This window comes from Diceros bicornis, chromosome 16 (genome assembly GCF_020826845.1).
Source record: "Diceros bicornis minor isolate mBicDic1 chromosome 16, mDicBic1.mat.cur, whole genome shotgun sequence".
Taxonomy (NCBI): domain Eukaryota; kingdom Metazoa; phylum Chordata; class Mammalia; order Perissodactyla; family Rhinocerotidae; genus Diceros; species Diceros bicornis.
In genome coordinates this window covers 50,607,978-50,627,378 of record NC_080755.1, presented here as the reverse complement: position 1 = coordinate 50,627,378, position 19,401 = coordinate 50,607,978, and the positions used below count along the sequence as shown (strand labels likewise).

Sequence of the window (19,401 nt, the reverse complement as noted above, 5' to 3'; positions counted from 1 at the left end):
GTCTCAAGGGATGTAATGCCAGACCTCAAATGCAAGAGTGAACCATTTATATTTAATGTTAATTAGTATAGAGTTTAAAAGTTTTTCGAGCAAGGTGGTGACATTCACAGAGCTATGCTTTGGGAATATTATTAGCCTGACAGTGTTATGCGGAATGGATTTAAGGGGGAAGAATCTAGGGATGAAGAGCCTATTTACAGGGGAGGTTCTGAAGGTCTAAGTTAGAATGGTGCCAAGAGAAATAGGAGACATAGAAAATAGGCAAATTGTAGAGGTAAAGCAACATGACAGAAAGCTGGTAGGCTCTTGGAAACAAGCATCAAAAATGGAAGGTTGAGGGGCCGGCCTGGTGGCGCAGTGCTTGAGTTCACGTGCTTCGCTTTGGCAGCCCGGGGTTTCACAGGTCCGGATCCCAGGCATGGACCTACGTACTGCTTATCAAGCCATGCTGTGGCAGGCGTCCCACATATAAAATAAAGGAAGATGGGCATAGATGTTAGCTCAGGGCCCCTTTTCCTCAGCAAAAAGCGGAGGATTGGCAACAAATGTTATCTCAGGGCTAATCTTCCTCACCAGAAAAAAAAAAAAAGGAATATTGAATAAATTCATTAATCTTGCTATCTCCAGAACTCCCACAAAGTGGAAAAAAAGGCAGGGGGCAGGGGGGTGGTTCACAAAGACATAAACCCACAAGGACAAAGAAAAAGGTAGAGGAGATAACAGTAACAAATTTTGGAATCTGGAGAACAGATAGAGAGGTTGTAAGTAGCTTAGCAAAATGAGAAAGGTGAGTCCTTAACCAGCATCAGAGAAAACTCAGGAGCAGCCCAATTTATACCAAAACAAATAACAATCAGAAAAACTAAAAGTCTCCAGATTCCAAAATTTGTTACTGTTTTAGATGTAGGGGTGAAAGTGATGTCAAAAACAGGGTTGACTAAAAGTCTGTTTATGTAGAAGTCAGAGTCCTAGACCTGGTCCTCCACTCCACGCAGACAAAATATTGCCCCTTCTACAACCAAGCAGGCAACCAGAGATGTATTCTTTTGAGAGGGTACCTGGAGACTCTTGGGACTGGGGGATACCAGTCAGAGATGAAGGTAGGGGTCCAAAACTGAAAATTGAGGGATTTAGTCAAAGATTATACATTAAATTTTGAAACACTGAGCTGCCTTCTTCACTTGAGTTCCAGGATGACTTTACTTTCAGGCAAGGATTTAGAAATGTCTCCTCTGGATATTCTAGACAACCCAAGGAAAAAGTCCTAAAGAAACTGACATTGGAATGCCCCAGCCAAACCACTTAAATGAAGCCCAGGATTTATAAAGTCTACCACATTCAAAGAGCTTCTATTCAGCTATTTTTAGTACTTCATGAATCAATCAGAGGAGATATCCAAACAGGAAAAGGATCACCAGATGTTAGAGGAAAACCTACAATAAGAAACACACAGAAAAACAGTCTTAGAGAAAACACAAACCACACAGAACATAATAACTACCATTTATACCTCAGTGAGATATAAAGATGATATAGCATCCATGAAACAAGAGCATGATATTATTAACAAGGAATATTCAAAGAAGAAGGAGTCCTTGGAAATTAAAAACATAAAATGAAAACAGTAAAAGGGTTGGAAGATCAGATTGAGGAAATCTCCCAATAACTAGAGCAAAAGATCAAAGAAATGAAAAATAGTAAAAAAAAAAAAAAAAAAAAAGAAAAGATGAGAATATTAGAGGACCAGTCCAGGGGATGCAACATCCCAATAATTGAGAGTTCCACACAAAGCAGAGAAAAAAGAAGAGAAATCGTTAAAGATATAATTCAAGAAAATTCTCCAGAAGTGAATAATATGAATTTCTAGATAAAAAGGGCCCACCAAAGATTGAAGTGGTCCCATATGAAGACATCATTGTGACATTTTGTACACTGGGAACAAGAAGGAAATACTAACATTTTTCAAGAGAAAAATGTGAGATTCATACAAAAGATCGAATTAGAATCTAGTAAGACTTGCCTATAGCAACACTGAAAGCTAGAAGACGATGGAGCAAAGCCTTCAAAATGCTGAGGTGGTTTTCCAGCCTAGAAGTATATACCCAAACTAGCCATAACCATAAGGGTTGACAAAAGACATTTTTAGACATGCATGATTTCAAAACTTTTAAATCCCTTAAGACCTTTCTCAGGAAGCCGCTGGAGGACGTGCTCCACTAAAATGAGAAAGTAAACCAGAAAAGAGGGAGTCATGGGATCCAGGAGTCAGGGATCCGACACAGGAGAGAGGTGTGAATCCTGGGGTGATGGTGAGTGGACATCCCAGGAGACAGCCGTGCGGCAGACCTGCAGGGTCCTGTCTGGAGCAGGTTGGAGGTTCCAGGAGAAACTTCCTCAAAATTAAATTAATAAAACGTCTAAAAGGAGATTTGCTGAATTAGGAGAGTCTCTAGGGATGAATTAGTGATAGATTTGTAGAAAACTGAGTGTGTGGATCCTAGTTAAATCCAGAAGTAGAACACTCACCAGTTATTTAACAGAATTTAATACGAAGAATTGCTAACTAGAAATTGAGAACTGAAAAGACAAAAGGAAAACACTGTCACAGAGGTAACAACTACAGGAAGCATCTACCACTTCTAGGCCAGGGGAGCCAGGAGAAGATGTTGGAAGGATTAAAACTGAGAAGCTTGGAGGACATGCCCATTGCACTGGGACCCAGAGAGCTGAGGTGGGGGCACCAGCCAGCAGATGCTGTTTCTCTGAACTCGGAGGAAGTTATCCGTGGACCTGGGACCCAGACCTTGGGAAGGGAGCACCGGAGGCTGATGCTGGTGTCTCGGGGATGGGATGTAATGAGGCTGATTCTGCAGGTGCTGGAAAAACTGCAAACTGGATTTTGCTGCTGCTGTTGGAACAATCTACTGCTAGAGGGAAGCAGCAGGAAGGCTAAGGCGAGGATCTCAGGAGCGGAAAGCACAGGAAGCAAACAGAAAGGCACATGCCCCTCTTCCTCCTCCAGCCTCTCAGTGTCTGTGTCTGTCTGTCTCTCCCTCCTCCTCCTGCCCCCTCCCCCTACTCCTTCTCCCATCCCCGCTTCCCCCACCTAATTAGCCAGCAGCTGACAGGGCGGAGAGGAGGTGGTCTCCAGAGTCCCAGTCACAAAGTAGCTCATGGAAGGGAGAGTTTGAATCTAAGAGAAAACGCTCAATACCTGGTACCCCAAAATATACAAGATAATTTTTTAATTCTAGGGAAAACAAAAGGCTCTTCAGGAAAGGATAGGTAATTAGAGCATACTCCCAGGCTCAGCAAAGAATAGCTTTTATATTGTCATTATGGTGCAAACACTGAAGATTTATCCAAGATTTCAATATAACTACATTAGCAAGATGGAGGGACTAGAAAGTATGGCTGTGGTGGGGGAGTGATGGGAAAAAAACCCAATGCATCCTTTCCATGTCTGGAAATCAATAGAGAGGATTTAAAAGGAAAAGAAGGAAGCAATGCAAGCTGGCTCTTGAGAGATGCAGAGGGAACTAATAAAAGACTCAGCTAGAGGAGGTGGAGGTGGCACCTCAAGGGAGCAGGAATGGTGGAGGTGAGCAGGGGCTGCTGCTGTTCGAGACAAGCCTTGTTGGGCACCACAGTCAACACAAGGACTTCTGATGGCCTCTCTGCCCTTGTCCTCCTCCCTGGTGGCTGCTGAATGATGGCTATAGCTGGCTGAGCAGGGCAGCCCACAGCCCGTCACGGCTGAGCTCTTGCTCTTAAGCAAAAAGGGCACAGAACGTTGGTTCCCTGGAGGTGATGCTTAGTTGAAGAAAACACCTTTGACCAGGGACACACACCGGCAAAGCAGACCTGGAATCACAACTGTGGGGAGGAATATTTAGCAAGGGCAGCGTTCCAGGCCGTCATGTGAATGGCATGATCCTTGTCACACCAACCCTGCCCGCATCGGGGGCTGACAGCTCACCCATTCCACCTTTGTATGTGTGGCAGCGCAAAGCCAGGCTCACTCCGTGTCCAAGGAATGTTGATCTGTCAGCACCTGGGGAAGAGAGTGTGGCGATTAATGAAATGCTGGATCTTGTCTGGAAGTAAATGCTCAGCCTGAGCTCCTGACCTAGAACCAAAGTCCCTTCAGAGGCTCGTTAAATATCAGTTTGTTCGTGAGGATGAGAGGAGGAGATGCCCGTTACAACTCTTTATGAGGAATAGAGCATCCACCCTAATTTGCACAGGCTGAGGGCTGGAACGAGATCTCTAGCCATTTGACCTCACCCAGCCCCTTCTCAGCATGCAGAATCAGCCCCCGGTATGCACACCTACCCCCCCACACACACAGACACAGACACACACACACACACCAGCCCTCTAACAACTCATGTGTGTCCCTGTTCCACAATCCTTCGAGCCTGCCTGCCTTCCAGCCCCCGGTCTCATGTTAACACGCCAGCACCCATCAGCAGGGCTGGCTGCTGTTCAGTGTTCAGCTGGAAGGAATTCCCTATCTCTTCAGTAGTTGGAGAAAAAGAGAAAACAGGCCCCCAGGTGAGGCTGCAGAGCCTGGCCATCTAGAGCATCTTTGCTCTCAGGTGGAGTGACAGAGCAAAGGAGGATGAGGTGCCCGGAGGAAAATCACAAGTGGTGTTTGCTTCCAACCACTGTGATGCTGGGCATTGTTACCCATTGCAGAACTCAGAAGGCGCCCCATGGCCTGAAGAGTTAATGCTCCCCTAAACATAGCTGGTCACTCCTCACCCTTCCCCTTTGCAGAGTGCAGCCCGGAAAGTCTGTTCCGATCCATGGCTGGGGACACTGCCTTCGCCTGGGAATGACTGTGATTGACGTGAGCTCACACTTTTCTTTTTCAGATTATGATGTGTGCGCCGAGGCTCCCTGTGAACAGCAGTGCACAGACAACTTCGGCCGAGTGCTGTGTACTTGTTACCCGGGATACCGGTATGACCGGGAGCGACACCGGAATCGGGAGAAGCCGTACTGCCTCGGTGTGTTGGCGATACCCATTATTTTCAGCTCCTGGGGATATGCCTCGTTCAGCTGCTTTGCTTTTTGATTCTTCCTTTATATCTTGACACTTGTTGGATACAGTTGCGTTGGTATGATCTTAGGAGTCACTGCCTTTCACCCTGATTATTAGAACAAACTATGGCCAAGGAATTCTTCAGGGGGTTCGTACCAGTCCGATCCCAATAGGCAGTGAGATATAAGAGCAGGAGAAGGGGAACGTTATCAAATGAAAACTAGAATAATGTAAAACAGAACATAAGTGGGCAGAAATGTAAAAACACAGAAAGAGTGAAACAAGAGTAAGCGTTGTCTCCGAAGACGATCAGGAAGAAAGACGGGGAAAGAGGAAGTGTCCACAAGGCAGACAGGTTGGAAGTGAGTCAGAGGGAGCTGAAGCAGATGCCTGGACTGCAGCTGAGCAAAGCCAGCACCATCCATCGCCACCAGCTTGTTCCCCTCTCCCTCGCTCCCTGGGCTTCCCAGCCTTGCCCTCGCAGAGTTTCGGAGACAAGTTTTTGGTAATTGTGCCCGCGAGCCACATGTTGCAAAGTGTAGTCAGTCTGTGGCTAACCTGTCTCAGAAACATGTGGGGTTCTTGCTTAAAAAAAAAAAAGGTTCTTTGCCTTCCCTCCAGACTCCCAGGGTGGGTCTGGAAATCTCCATTTACATACATGTCTCTAGCGATTCACATGCAGAGTCAAGTTTGAGAATCAGCTGAAGGAGGAACTGAGGAGGCTGGCAGAGGGACCCAAGTGGACCACAAACAAGCTGTGATGAGCAGCCCCGTTCTCTGCCCCAGCAGGGGCTCTAGAGAGCACCATTTAAGAGATGTTCTAGACTTTGGGTCCCGTCTTCTCCCCCGTGGCACCTGGGATGGCACACCATACTGGCAAAGAATAGAATGGAGACCACCAAGTGAATGGAGCAGGAGCCCATGGCCTCTCCTACAGAGAGTGTGGTATGCCGTTCTGTACCACCGAGGCCCGGGCACAGCGCTCTTGTTTCAGTTTTTGGTACTACAGTACCCTGTTGTTTTCACCTAGGGGATTTGGGGATCAGCAGAACTAGCATTCTGCTAAGAGTCCCACCTATTTCTCTCTCTCCTTGCAACCTTTTCTTCCCTCTTCTGGGCAGTAGAGGCAGCTTCATGCTTAGGTTTAGGGCAGGGGCACATGGAGAAAGGTAGTCAGCCTGAGAAATTGCAGCTGTGACATCTTAGTCTACAGATGACGTAGGACATACTGCCAGGGGGACATCCAAATGACCACGCTGCCAGAGGTGGGTCCCGGGCAGCTTGTCCAGGGACTGGCTGGGCTGGACGTTATCAGCATCCTGAAGTGCAGGGCTGGGCTCTGTCTGCCCGCCACATGTGCACGGTCTGGGGCTGTGTGTCACGGCCCCCTCCCGCTGCCACCCGGTGTCTTCAGCCAGCGAATAGAAAATGGAGTTGGGCCTCCCTCTCCTTCCCTGGTGGGAAAGGGTTTTGTTTCTACCCTGTTTAGTAGGGGAACAAGTCTGTGATGTGCACGGTTCGTGTGGGCTCTTACTGGTTGCTTGTTTGATGGGCTCATGGCTCATTTCCACAGCTCGTGAGGGGTCTGTTTGGGTCATTGATGAGGCCAAAACTTCCTAGGGAAAACACGCTCCATAAGACCCATTATAACTATTTTCTTTTATCAGAAGTGGCTTTTCCCAGGTACCGTCACGTCTGCTAACTGGGAGGGAGCCATTCCTAAGTGACCTTGGGTCACCATCATGCTGTTTGGAACCCACAGCCCTAAGGGGGACATAAAAACCCATGGCACACTAGGATCCTTGCAGAAAATCATTTCTATGATGCTTGCTTTTCAAAGCGTGTTGCCATCGGTTATCTCATTTTCTCCTCTTTGGAGCCCTGCCAAGTATAGGACAGGCTTCATTATCTTGTTTTATAGATGAGAACTTTGAAGGCTAGCAGTGCCTGCACCAAGCCACGTGACTTGGCAGTGGCAGAGCCACAACCAGGAACCCCATCACCGATCAGTTTGTAACTGTGGTGACCCTGCCTGAAGTGCTCCTGTCATGGATGGCCCACGTTTCTAGCTTCCTACTTTATCCCAGGCTTCTCCGATAGAGGTCTGGCAAAGTGTCCTTTGCAGACATTAACAGAAGGGCCAAGCCTGATGTCATCTGTTGTGTTGGAAGTGAATTCTTTGAAACTCTGAGCATTCTCTGCATTTGGTTCAAACCCAGATATCGACGAGTGTGCCACCAGCAACGGGACGCTGTGTGCACACATCTGCATCAACACCTTGGGCAGCTACCGCTGTGAATGCCGGGAGGGCTACATCCAGGAGGACGACGGGAAGACGTGCATCAAGGGAGACAAATACCCCAATGACACCGGTGAGTAGGGCAAGTAAAATTATCCCCCTAAGTAGGTAGGTAGGTAGGTAGGTAAATAGATAGATAGATAGATAGATAGATAGATAGATAGATAGATAGATAGATAGATAGGCAGGCAAGTGGGAGCCCAACAGTGTCCCTCAGGGAGCAGTAGGCAGACGGGGCATTTATACGAATGGTTAGTGGGACCGGGATAAGAGACAGGTAGGATATAGGTCAGGCCCCTTCTAAAGAGACCCAGTGAGAGCGACGCCTGTTAGCAGCAAGGGTTGTGAGCGGGTGTGTAACCGAGGAAGCTCTCCACGAAGCAGAGGTGGTATGCTCATGGATAGATCCCGAGAACTCCATCACATGCTTAGACCAAACTAGGATGAGCAGAGGAGAGGCCATAAACACTGTGTTCTCTCAAAGAAAATGCACTGAACATACATAGGAAACATTTCCATGTAAGGCAAGAATCTACATCAGTGCTGCTCCAAGTATGCAGTCCATGGCCCTGGGCCTGCCCCTGAGCTGTTTGTTATTTGATTCATGATGGGATAAAAACAGAAATTGAGAGAGTTTAGAAATTTTTATGCCAATTTGACGGGAGAAAAGTTGTCTAAATCCAAAGATTTATGCTTGTATTTGGTCTTATTTTTCTAGTAATTCATTTTTATTATATTTTGCAAATAGAGTCCACAGTGAAGTACAAAACTTTTAGAAGCTGGCTTTTCTTCACAGACTTCGAGAAGCTGATTTAAATTATGTCAACCAGATTCAACTGAGATGTCTGGTCACTCAGGGGCATGATCAGCCTGAGTGTTGGGTTACTGCCTTATCTAAGTTTGGAGGGGAAGGAAGGAACCTTGTGCTCTGGCATCCTACACGTATAGGTCAGAAAGCTGTTATCATCTTCCTGAGCTCAGGGCCTGGGTCTTCACTGCCTCCCTCAGGAGGGGAGTCCTGTTTGTCGGGAGAGGTTAGCTGTGCCTGGGCCATCTCTGGGTGGGGAGAGGGCTTCTAGAGCAAATCCCATGTACCAAGAAATGCAGGGAGATGAAAAGCCCAGAACTGTCTACACACTCGGGAGATGGTGATTCTTGGGTGTAGCCTGAGATTCAAACAAGGGTAGAAGGCAGTTGCCATCAACTGAAGACAGTAACCAGCTGGGGACCAGCTGCCTCACGTGGAAAAACTGTAAGGCAAAATTCTGAGGACCGACCAGGTTGAGTTTTGACAAAGCCAGCATATATTAGAAGTAAATGCAAAAGATCTGTTTTTGATCGGGCAATTTGGGATAATTGGAGTCAATAAGAGGGCTTAGTGACACTTTTTAAAGCCTGAAGCGTGTAGGACATGTGCACCCAGAGGTGCTTCAAGCAGGGGTAAACAGTTTTTGTGGCATAAGGGTTGATTGAGAAAAAAATTTCAAGCTACTTTTTTTTTTTGTGAGGAAGATCGGCCCTGAGCTAACATCCAGGCCAATCCTCCTCTTTTTGCTGAGGAAGACCGGCTCTGAGCTAACATCTATTGCCAATCCTCCTCCTTTTTTTTTTCCCCTTTTTCTCCCCAAAGCCCCAGTAGATAGTTGTATGTTATAGTTACACATCCTGCTAGTTGCTGTATGTGGGCCGCGGCCTCAGCATGGCGGGACAAGCGGTGCGTCGATGCGCGCCCAGGATCCGAACCCAGGCCGCCAGTAGCGGAGCGTGCGCACTTAACCGCTAAGCCACGGGGCTGGCCCCAGGCTACTTTTTTTTTAATTCAAAATTAAAATCACTTCATTTTTGTCCCATGGTAGAGAAGGTGGGGGGCGGGCAGGATGTGTAAATCACCTCTTAGATTATATCCTTTTTTGAAAGGAAGAATCTCATTAAAATGAGGTGTGGTCTTTCAGCCACTGATCTATCAATGTGAGGGCTGACTTGAGAATTAGCAACAAGGAAGCAGCTTCCTAATTTTTCATTTTGGAATTGGGTGTCCAGCTATGCTCTGAGCCAGGTAGCCCGCGGGCTGTGGGCTACTCAGCCTGGCATTCTGTTGTGTCTGTGCCTCAAATTTCTATTCAGGTGAAATCCATTTACACAGGCATGAAGGGCAGCCTTGAGCAGCCCAGGCTAGAGCATAACCATCAGAAACAGCAACAACACCTACTGCTGAGTGTCAAGGTGGGATCTCCAAATAATAGGACCAGGCCCCACCCATGAGCACTTCCCACCTGGTGGGGTAGATTGGTCTGCCCAGAGGCCTGACCTTAATTAGCAGAGACCCGAGGAGTTGGATGGAATTTCCAGAGCCCCGGGTAGGATTTTACATTCTGAATCTACTTGTTCTTGGGCCTCCGGTGGCGTCCGCCTCTTACAGTAATTCCTAGGTTCTCCAACCACATCCCTCTTCTGTCCCCATGGCAGTGAGCCCCACACAGTCACCTTGCTGTGGGGACTCTAGGGATGGCTCTGAGCCAGAGTGCAGTGACAAGGTGGGCCTTGTTGGGAGGTGCTCACCTCCTGCCTCACACTTTGAGAGAGTGGATCCAGAGAGGGGCCCAGCCAAAGGCTGGGGCACAGGACGGTCTCAGTGCTTCTTTGAAATGAACAGTCTATTGCACTAAGTCGGTCCTGGGACCACTCTCCTTGCTTCCCTGAGAAATGAATTGTACTTCTCAAAAAATTTTCCAACACAACAAAAGTTTCAGTATGAGAGATCAAGAATTTTAAGTGATAACCAGTTTGACTTCTAAGCCTGAGAATTCAGAAAAAACCTCAGCTGTCATAATTATGTGGGACATATATGTGCAATTTTTTTTGCTCCTTCTCTAGTATTACTTTCATTTAAATACATATTTTATCTCAATCATTTAGTACGGCGTTTCCCAACATTGTGTTCTACAGAACTTTGGGGTCCTGTGAGGTGTTAACCAGCCTTTGTTTAGAGCTTCTGTGTTCAGATGTTTGGGGAGGAATACATTACTGCACCCGCTTCTTAAGGATTTACGATGCAAGTGCATTAAAAGCTCTGAGCGAGATTGCCATGCAAAAAAGGTTAATTTTAGTTAAACCTGGATTTCCCAGAATTATTTTCTTAAGAAACACCTATAAACATCTCACGGATGGTGGTGTCTTGAAAAATACAGTTTGGAAAATTCTAACTTATTAGCATCAAAGAGCTGAGCTCTGGGGCCTGAACTTGGTTAGGTCATCTGGTCGACTTTCAGGCGAGGATATTTTCATCGCTAGATGAAGCAACCAAAGTCCAGAAGGGAGCCATTTACTACAGAGCATCTGACGAACGAAAACAGGATGGTACTCCTCCGCTCTGCCCTACTGAGAGACCGTTTGTTCCTGTTTACAGTGACTTAAATGGGAGATGTCCTGTTTAATCAGCAAGAACTGTCTGGTGGTTATACCACCGAGCCTTCTCGTAACTCACCGCACAGATTAGCCTCGGCTGCAATTCTCTCTTCCTCCTCCCTCCTCATCTCCCTCCAAATATAACAACTACGAATAGTTTTTTTAAAAAACCTGAAACAACACCTCTCTGTTGTATCACACTACCTCTCCCCAAGCAGCAACGTTATAAAAGAATTTCTCAGTATTTCATTTTCAGTAACTAGTGTGAGTTCACCACATAGGCACAGAGGACTAGCATTTGGTTTTAGTATTTTAGTAAGAAAAACATTCCAACGCCGGTAACCAAGGACACTGGGGGGTGGGGGGGAGGGACCGAGAGGAGTAATTCATACACGCAATTAAAATTACGAGATAGGACAGGCACATTGTATGCCCTGAAAGTTACAGTCATAACTCAAGCGATGGGCCACAGAGAAGTGGGGGTGCGGGGGGGAGCTGGCTTTGATGGTTCTGGCAACAAAAAGCAAGTGCCCAGGATTCACTTCCTCCTCAGCTGTGATGCCGTGAAAAGTTCCTTGGCTTGGAAGTTAGGAGAGCTGGTAGCTGGACCCAGCTGAGTGATATAGGGCAGCTCCCTGGGCCTCAGTTTCTGCTTATATAGACAAGAGTGTTGGACTGGATGAGCTCTGAAGACCTTTTCACCTTCATACACCTTTTTAACAATTGGACGTGATTTAGCGTAAGTAAAAGTAACATAAGCCCCTACCAGCCCTGTGAGCCCCTTATTTCTTGATCCTCCGTCTAAGCCAGTGCCAACCCTCAAAGACATGCTCTGCTTCAACACCTTCTAAACAGAACTTTCCTCACAGTTTCTACAAGATGAATAATTAACATCGGATATTCAGCTCAGCAATAGGAAAAGTTAGGGGCTGAATGAGCCCTGTCTCTGGAACAGCCGAGTCAGCTAAGTGGTTTCATCTGTTTTGGGCTAATAAGCCCAATATTTCATCACCGTCATTTTTTTGATGAAGAGAATGATTATTGAGTATAAACACATGCGATCTAAAACCTCCTTTCCCTCGTTTTTTTTTTTTTAACTTTGCGTTGTCCAATGTCTATAACATTATAGTTAGAGGAATTGAAAATTGGACACAGCCTCAGCTAGTTGTTAGGAAAGCCGGCGGAGAGCAGCAGGGGCCACCCTCGGCCGGGCCTCTGGCAGTTGAGAGGTTGCTGTGCACTCACAGGCATGGTGACACAGCCATCTGGCTAATAGGCGAGAGTGGTGCACAGTCACTTTGATTTTCTCTTTGAAAATATGTGGCTGGAGCCAGTTCAGTCACCCCAGGGAGCCTGTGTAGCACCGATGAGGAGACAAATTAAGGACATGTTGGCTCCATGGTAATTAGCTTGCTGATCTCGATTTTTCAACGTTTGTTTGTTTTCTGATAAAGCGACCATGACCCTCAACATTACTTACAGTTCAAAGTGTCAGGGGGTGGCCAGGTGTTTCGTATAACTTTCAAGCTCCGCTAATCCATAGATCAGTGGCGCTCAACCTGGTGAGCTTTAAAAAATGCTGGTACTGTTCCCTTGTTGTGACCCCAGATGGGTGGGGTACAGCATAGTGGGATTTTTAAAAGCCCCCCAACATGGTTGTAATGTGCCACCTGAGTTGAGAACTACTGCCAGGGCACAAATCTGCACGATCGATTTTAAAAACAAACGTGCTTTGTTCACTTGTGACACTGCCTGTGTGAGATATGTTGGGAACATTCTTTAGTTTTCCCGAGTTTATTAAATATTAATATGGTATCTAAGGAATTCTATTTCTAGCGATTAGTGTGTAGATCCTGCTCAACATCAGTAAAAATTAGAGCTACACGCTCCCGTGTGGCTAATCGCTAGTATTGCAACTTTAAAATCTGAACAGGTTGGAGCAAAATGTTGAGTGATCCCTCACCAGACTTTTGTTAGAGACCCGTGAGCACAGCATGAATTGAGGGGACTGAAAACATGCAAAGTCAGGGATGTCTACCAAGATTTATAAATGAATTATTAATGTAGCATATCTGGATTATTTTAGCTCCACCTTTGATATTACTGCAGACAAATTGCAGGGTGGATGAATCCCAATTCAGAATAGACTGTTCCAGGTCTATACACGCAAAGAAAGCACATGTTTTTATTTATCTTCAAACCCTGAGACCTCTTGCCAAAGGATAATGTAAAAAGCCCTACCCCACATCTGTAATTTTGTAGGGAACTTAATACCAATGATAATAATACTAATATTTATGGAGCACTTGCCATGTACCAGACACCGTTCTGGGAACTTACAGACGTTATTTGCTTGACGCTTCACAAGAACCCAGGTGATAAGTCCTATAGTCATTTTACTGTTTGAGGCAAGGACGATCACAGAAGCTGCAACTTCCAACCTAAAAGGTACTAAGTGGCAGCATCAGGATTCGAATCCTGATCACCTGACTCTACCAGAGCCTAGGCTCCTTGCTACTGTGTTACTCCTGCGTCTGCAGAAGCTTCAAGTCTTTTGGACAAAGTTAATCTTGATCTCTGTATTCTGATGATTCCACAAAGTACAGAAAACAGACCAGGCATTTTGGTCACTCAGCAGAGCCTCTTCCCCAGATCAGTGATTGTTGAACTTGCATGTCTTCAGAGTCCCTTGGATGGCTTTGACAGAACTGTGCACTAGGCTGCACTCCCAGGATTTAGGATTTCTGAGAACAGGCACCCACATGCTCCTGCTGCTGGTCTAGCGATCACACTTGAAAACCACTCCCCTGTAGCCTGCCTGGCAGATGGCTCTCAGGTATCCTAAAGAGAGCTCCCAGTAGTGTGCTCACTGCGGCCCCACACTGCCCGATTCGGACGCTGGAAGTGCTCATTCTCTGTGCACAGCGTTCTGGGAGACCTAAAACAAATTCCTTCTCTGGATCTTTTTTTTTTTTTTTTTAATCTGTAAAGGAGATTGAACTAAATATAACATCAGTTCTAACAGTTCATGATCTAAATAGAGTTTAGAATCTGGTAAACAGGTTTATTCTGTGACACTATCAAGTTCCGTTAATCACACCAACACTCAAAGTTCAACTGAGTGTGTAAGATTAGAAATGGAAAGATGGGGTTTTAAGCCTTGTTCGTGATGGCCTGGCTCTGCCAACAGGGCTAGTTCCTTAAAAGGAAGGTCAATAGCAAATCGTTAAACAGGTATCCTCACTTATTTTGCGTTCTCAATGCCTCACACATGGCCTGGCGAATATCAGATGCTCCATGATGGATAGGAGGGAGAATAGGGTGGATAGATGAATGGATGAGTGAATGGACAGATAGATAAAGGGGTGAGATAAGTGTTGCTTATGGCAACTCACCTAGACAGAGCACTGCTTCATGCACTTCAGTCTGCCGGGTTGAGAAATGTGTTCCTAGCTTGTGTGCTCCAAGCCTCAGACCTCCCACAAGGTGCAGGAGTTAGGGTGTGGCCAGTAAGGTCTGAACTGCCTGCCCACTGCTGTGCTGCAGATGAGTAGTCAGAGATCTCAGCTGCCCCTGGGCGCCCTCACCTCCCAAAGAGCAGAAACACCAGTCACCGTGTAGATCACCAGGCAGGGGGCTGACGCCATTGGAGAGATCAGCTGGGCTGCATGAGGAATGTTTACTTGAGCATGGGGCTCTTCCAACTGCCAGCCCATCCATCCATGTGTCAGTTTCCTAGGGCTGCTGTAACAAAGTGCCACCAGCCAGGTGGCTTAAAGGAGAGAAGTATATTGTCTCAGTTCTGGAGGCTACAAGTCTGAGATCAAGGTATCAGGCAGGTTGGTTCCTTCTGTGGCTGTGAAGGAGAATCTGCTCCAGGCCTCTCCCCTAGTTTCTAGAGGTTTGCCAGCAATCTTGGGCATTCCTTGGCTCCTGCTGCATCACCCGGTCTCTGCCTTCATCTTCACATGGCGTTCTCCCTGTGTGAGTGTCGGTGTCCAAATCTCTGCGTTTTATAAGGACACCAGTCGTATGGGGTTATGGGCCACCCTACTCCAGTAGGACTTCAACTTAATTACCTCTACAATGACCTGTTTCCAAAAAAGGTCACATTCTGACGCACTGGGGGTTAGGACTTCAACATGATTTGAGGGGGAGGGGGCGCAATTCAACCGATAGTGCTCCATTTCACAAACATCTTTTGAGCATCTGCTGTATGAGATACCAAGAAGCAACTCCGGTTCTTAGATGGCTTACACGCTGGCATGTGCACTAGTAGCCCCTCCACAGGGAAGCCTGGAATACCCACCATTTGAGTGGGACACGTGGTAAACACTGCCTAATCTTAGAGGACTACAGTGTCTCTGTGGATAGAGAGGGTGGGCTTCATGGAACATTGGAACTGGGTCTTAATAGTTGGTAGGATTCCGCAAATGCAGACAGCAAAGAGGGCTTCCCAGAAGAGGGGAGTAGTGAGAAGAAAATCAGGTGGGCCTAGAAGCCCAAGAAATGACTTGGGGAGATACGTTACTCGACTGTCCCCAGGTGACATTCCAGTTAGCAGTGGTTATTATCTGCCAGACAAACACCAAGACCAAAGGGCTAAGCTAGGAGAGTTTACACTTGCCTGGGTGTCCAACTGTCCTGCCCCACCCCAAGGAAACGCGCACAGCTTCTCACGTCCAATCTTGGCCCACACCACTGCCACTGTTCGCCCAGGCCTTGCTAGTCTGCGCCTACTCATCAGTAGCGGGACGACCTCCAGTTTCCGCAGCACGCAGGCTTGTGTAGTCCGTTTCGGTGCCAGTAAGATGAGAGCTGTGTGAATTCTTGGCCATGTCGCCATTTAACTCACCCATTCATTAGCAAAATACAATTTTACAAAAAGCCCTTGGAGCTCCCAGTGCTCTACAAGGCGGCATTGAGACCTTCACGGTGGACAGGCCCGATTGCTTTCCCAGCACCTGTCCCGTTTGCCCCGGGTGGGTGTCCAGGGTGCCTGGCACGTTTATCTATCCCGGCCTCACATCTCCGTGGAAGTCAGTCCCTGGGCTCCGTCTGTGACCCTGCCCAGCCTGGCAGCGCTCCCTTTAAACAGCTGGATTATCAGAGGTGATAACCAGCTTTGTGAGCCCTGCACCCTACACCCGTTGTCTGAGCGTGGGGGATGATTTACAGCGTGTGAACGTTGGCCCTTAGGAGTATAAGTCATGCTGGGTTGACAGAGCCTGCCTCCTGGAAAGGTGTTGATAAAAAGGCCATGGTTCGCATTTTCACACATGGAGGAGGAAGACGCTGGGGTGCTAAATGGGAACAGCTGAGCCCAAAGTGTGGCGGGGCCCCCATCCCCCTGCCCTGACCCGGGGCTGCTGTCCGTGACCTGAGAACTGTAAAATCGCCAGCCTCTGTCCCTCACACGTTTCCCCGCCAGCCAGTCCACCTCAGGCCTGCCCTTCCTGACGCTGTCTCTCTGGGTCTGGATGTCCTCCCCACTCAGGGCACGATGAGAAGTCGGAGAACGCGGTGAGGGCCGGGACGTGCTGTGCCTCATGCAAGGAGTTTCACCAGATGAAGCAGACGGTGCTGCAGCTGAAGCAAAAGGTACGCGCCTGGTGTGTCAGAACCAGTCCCGTGAACTAGGAGGAGGGCTTGGCGGAGACAGTGGAGGAATGCTGACAAACAAGGAGCAATTGTCGTCCACGACCTCACTGATCATTCACTGAGGTTCGTGCCAGCTAGGTTTGGACTTGGATGCTTTGCCCACCCACCCTCAGAGCTGACCACCTAAAGGGCAGCAGAACACAACGCAGGCGGGGGTTGAGTAGGTGACTGTTAAATAGACGACTGGGTGAGGGGCACGTGGCGAAGCTGTGGAGAGGATGAGCTGTGACTAGTGTGACTTTTTGTAAAATGAACACCTGGACACAGCCCTGGGGCAGTCTGATGTGATTCTATTTTACCTAATATTTTGTCCATATTTTATCAATAGAGAACATCCTCTCTCTAAACTTCCATACACTGGTGATGAATTTCTGCAGCGGCTTTATTTTTCACATTTGCAAGTTACAGTCTGTGCTTTGTCTGGGCTCCACGCACCTTGGAAAGCAGCCTCGTGTCGCCGAGGGTGAGGACTGACTCCCTTTATAAAAGGCTCCCATGCATGCCGGGTGGAGGATCAGATTTCTAGTAACATAATTATGCTGTGAGTAATGTTCCGTAGTGGATCTAGTAGACTGATGTCTTGAACAACTGTCCTGGACCCAGATCAATGGTATTTATTATACCTAAGGTCAGTCAATCCACCAGTTTGTCAGCGACTCAGAAATTGCTCCTACGCTGGTAAAACGTAAACTTACTGGTCTGTTCATTTCGTTGCTTCCACTCAAGTCTCTTAGTACGTCAAAGAGGTGCACGTAATCTGTTTAGCTTTGACATCTAGTTATTCTAAAGGGCAAAAGGGTAAGCATAAGACAATATAGCTTTTCTGTGTTCAGCAAACATGCCAGCAGCCCCTGATGAGAACCACAGCTACCGGGGAAACAGGCAGATTAACAGGCTGAGAAGAGAAGTGGCTTTGTGGGCCTTTTGTTACCTTGTTGGAAGATCTATCAACTTTAACAGAGGCATGTATAGTCATGCACTACATAATGACGTTTTGGTCAACGATGGACCACATATACGATGGTGATCCCCTAAGATTAACACCATATAGCCTAGGCGTGTAGTGGGCTATACCATCTATGTTTGTATAAGTACACTCGATGATGTTCGCACAGTGATGAAATCACCTAATGATGCATTTCTTAGAATGTATCCCCATCATTAAGGAACACATGACCGTGTGTATATATATATATGTATATGATGCATAATCATGATCCAGAATATTTTGTGATCCAGTAGGGAGACCAGGCAGAACACCTTTAAGGTATATCAGTATAAACACAGAGATATCCTCAGGTTGAACTTGGATTGTCATTACTGTTCATTGAGCAAATCCAAAGAAGGGTTCATGAAGAAGTAAGTTTGCATTTCATAGGCCAGAGGGTTAGCACGTGGGGGAGGCAGTTGATCAATGTCTCCAGGCCTAAAGCTACCCTCGGTTTCCTTCTCTGGATGATTAATTTGAGAGCTATGGGGAAACTCTTTCCAGCCTGGATGATCTTTGTGATCAGTGCTGCCAAAGCTCCCAAGTTGTTCAGCAATTCAGTTGCTAAGTCAACGTCTGGCTTTTCCTTAACCTCCCTGCAGTGTTTTATGATCCATGAAAGAAGAAACATTAAAAAGAAGCTGAAAATTTTGTGTCACAACGCCTGTCACCCTCACAGGCCTTGCCATAGGGCCACATACAAATCAGACAAGTACTTCTTAGTACACTAGTAACTCTCGTGCACTTGGGCTGGACTGGAATTGGTCCACCTTATACTGAATTCTCCTACAAGTGCGGTGGGCCAAGTCTGAGCTAGTGCCGACATTCGAGGAGCATTATGAGGAGCAACTCATTTTTAAAGTTGTCTGTTAGAATGTGTTGCATCCTATAGTTTATCAAGAAGTTTTATATCCAGGATCTCATTTCATTCTCACCATGACCCTGTAAGAAAGATGCTGATATTCTCGGAGAGGTGAGGCCACTGCCCAAGAGGCAGGCCAGACCCACCCTAGGTCTCCTCACTTCTGCTCCTGTGCCGGTGTTGGGGTTGTCGGTTGGTTTTTAACTTCATCTACTGCTGATGCCATCTGTTCTGTTCAGAAAAGAATGTAGGACATCTGCCCAAATAAACATTGGCAAACAAGTAGGTGGTCCAAGCGCATGGTATAAAATGGTTTGCAAACGGGTTGAATTGCACCACGAGGGTACAGTTAGCAAGATCTCAACTGTGGGAAACTCTACAGGGCAAACACCCTGGGTTCTTCAATGGGTGAATTGTAAGGAAAAGAAAGAGTAGAGCGGTACCCTGCAGATTAAAAGAAAATTAAAAGATGTAAATTTTAAATGGGCAGGACTAAACCATAGTGTCTAGGCGTGCACAGTTGGGTGGCAAATTATTTTTTTTAACTCAGGAAGTGATTAAAATCAGGATAGTGGTTACTTTGGGGGGAAGGAGGAGGCTATGATTGGTCAGGGCACGTGGAGGGCTCTTGGACTTGAGGGTGGCGTTGCTGCGGAGCAATCCAGGGAAGCGTGAGTAATGACTCGGGGGGTGTGTGTTGAGCAGCTGCTGTGGGCTAGGAGATGAGGAAACGCAGAAGAGTACAGAGTCCAGGCCTGCCTTAAATAAGCTTCCTCTCTTAGCTGGGAAACTAAGCCAGCAGTGTAAGTCAACCAGCAATTGCCCAATGGAGTTGGGGCAGGCAGTCGAAGCTTCAGGAGTTAGAGGTCCGTGAGGTTTCAAAAGTGTGAGCAGGTCTGCAACCTGGTGGCTGCATTTGCTCACTCTAGTGCTGCTTTTAGTGCCAGCAAATATATGGCTTCTCAGTAGTGTGTGCCTTCCTCTGCTACCTTGATCTAGTTGCTCTGTAAAATGGGTCTTCTCAGGATTGTTGGGAAGATTAATCCACATTAAGGTGACAGTAGATTGCTTTGCCAAGTATCATTAGTAATATTAAGAGAGGCAGCTTGGTGTAGTGGTTAGGAGCACACATTCCA

General features: G+C 47.0%; 1 protein-coding gene across 1 annotated transcript in view; it reads left to right on the top strand.

The window, feature by feature from the left end:
• The window catches only part of CCBE1 (collagen and calcium binding EGF domains 1), a 232,863-nt gene that overhangs the window by 197,136 nt on the left and 16,326 nt on the right, over nucleotides 1-19,401 (top strand). The window contains exons 4-6 of the mRNA XM_058557242.1: nucleotides 4,881-5,015; nucleotides 7,270-7,422; nucleotides 16,252-16,355. Of these exons, the coding sequence (XP_058413225.1) occupies nucleotides 4,881-5,015; nucleotides 7,270-7,422; nucleotides 16,252-16,355 (392 nt within the window). The remainder of the gene's footprint in view (nucleotides 1-4,880; nucleotides 5,016-7,269; nucleotides 7,423-16,251; nucleotides 16,356-19,401) is intronic.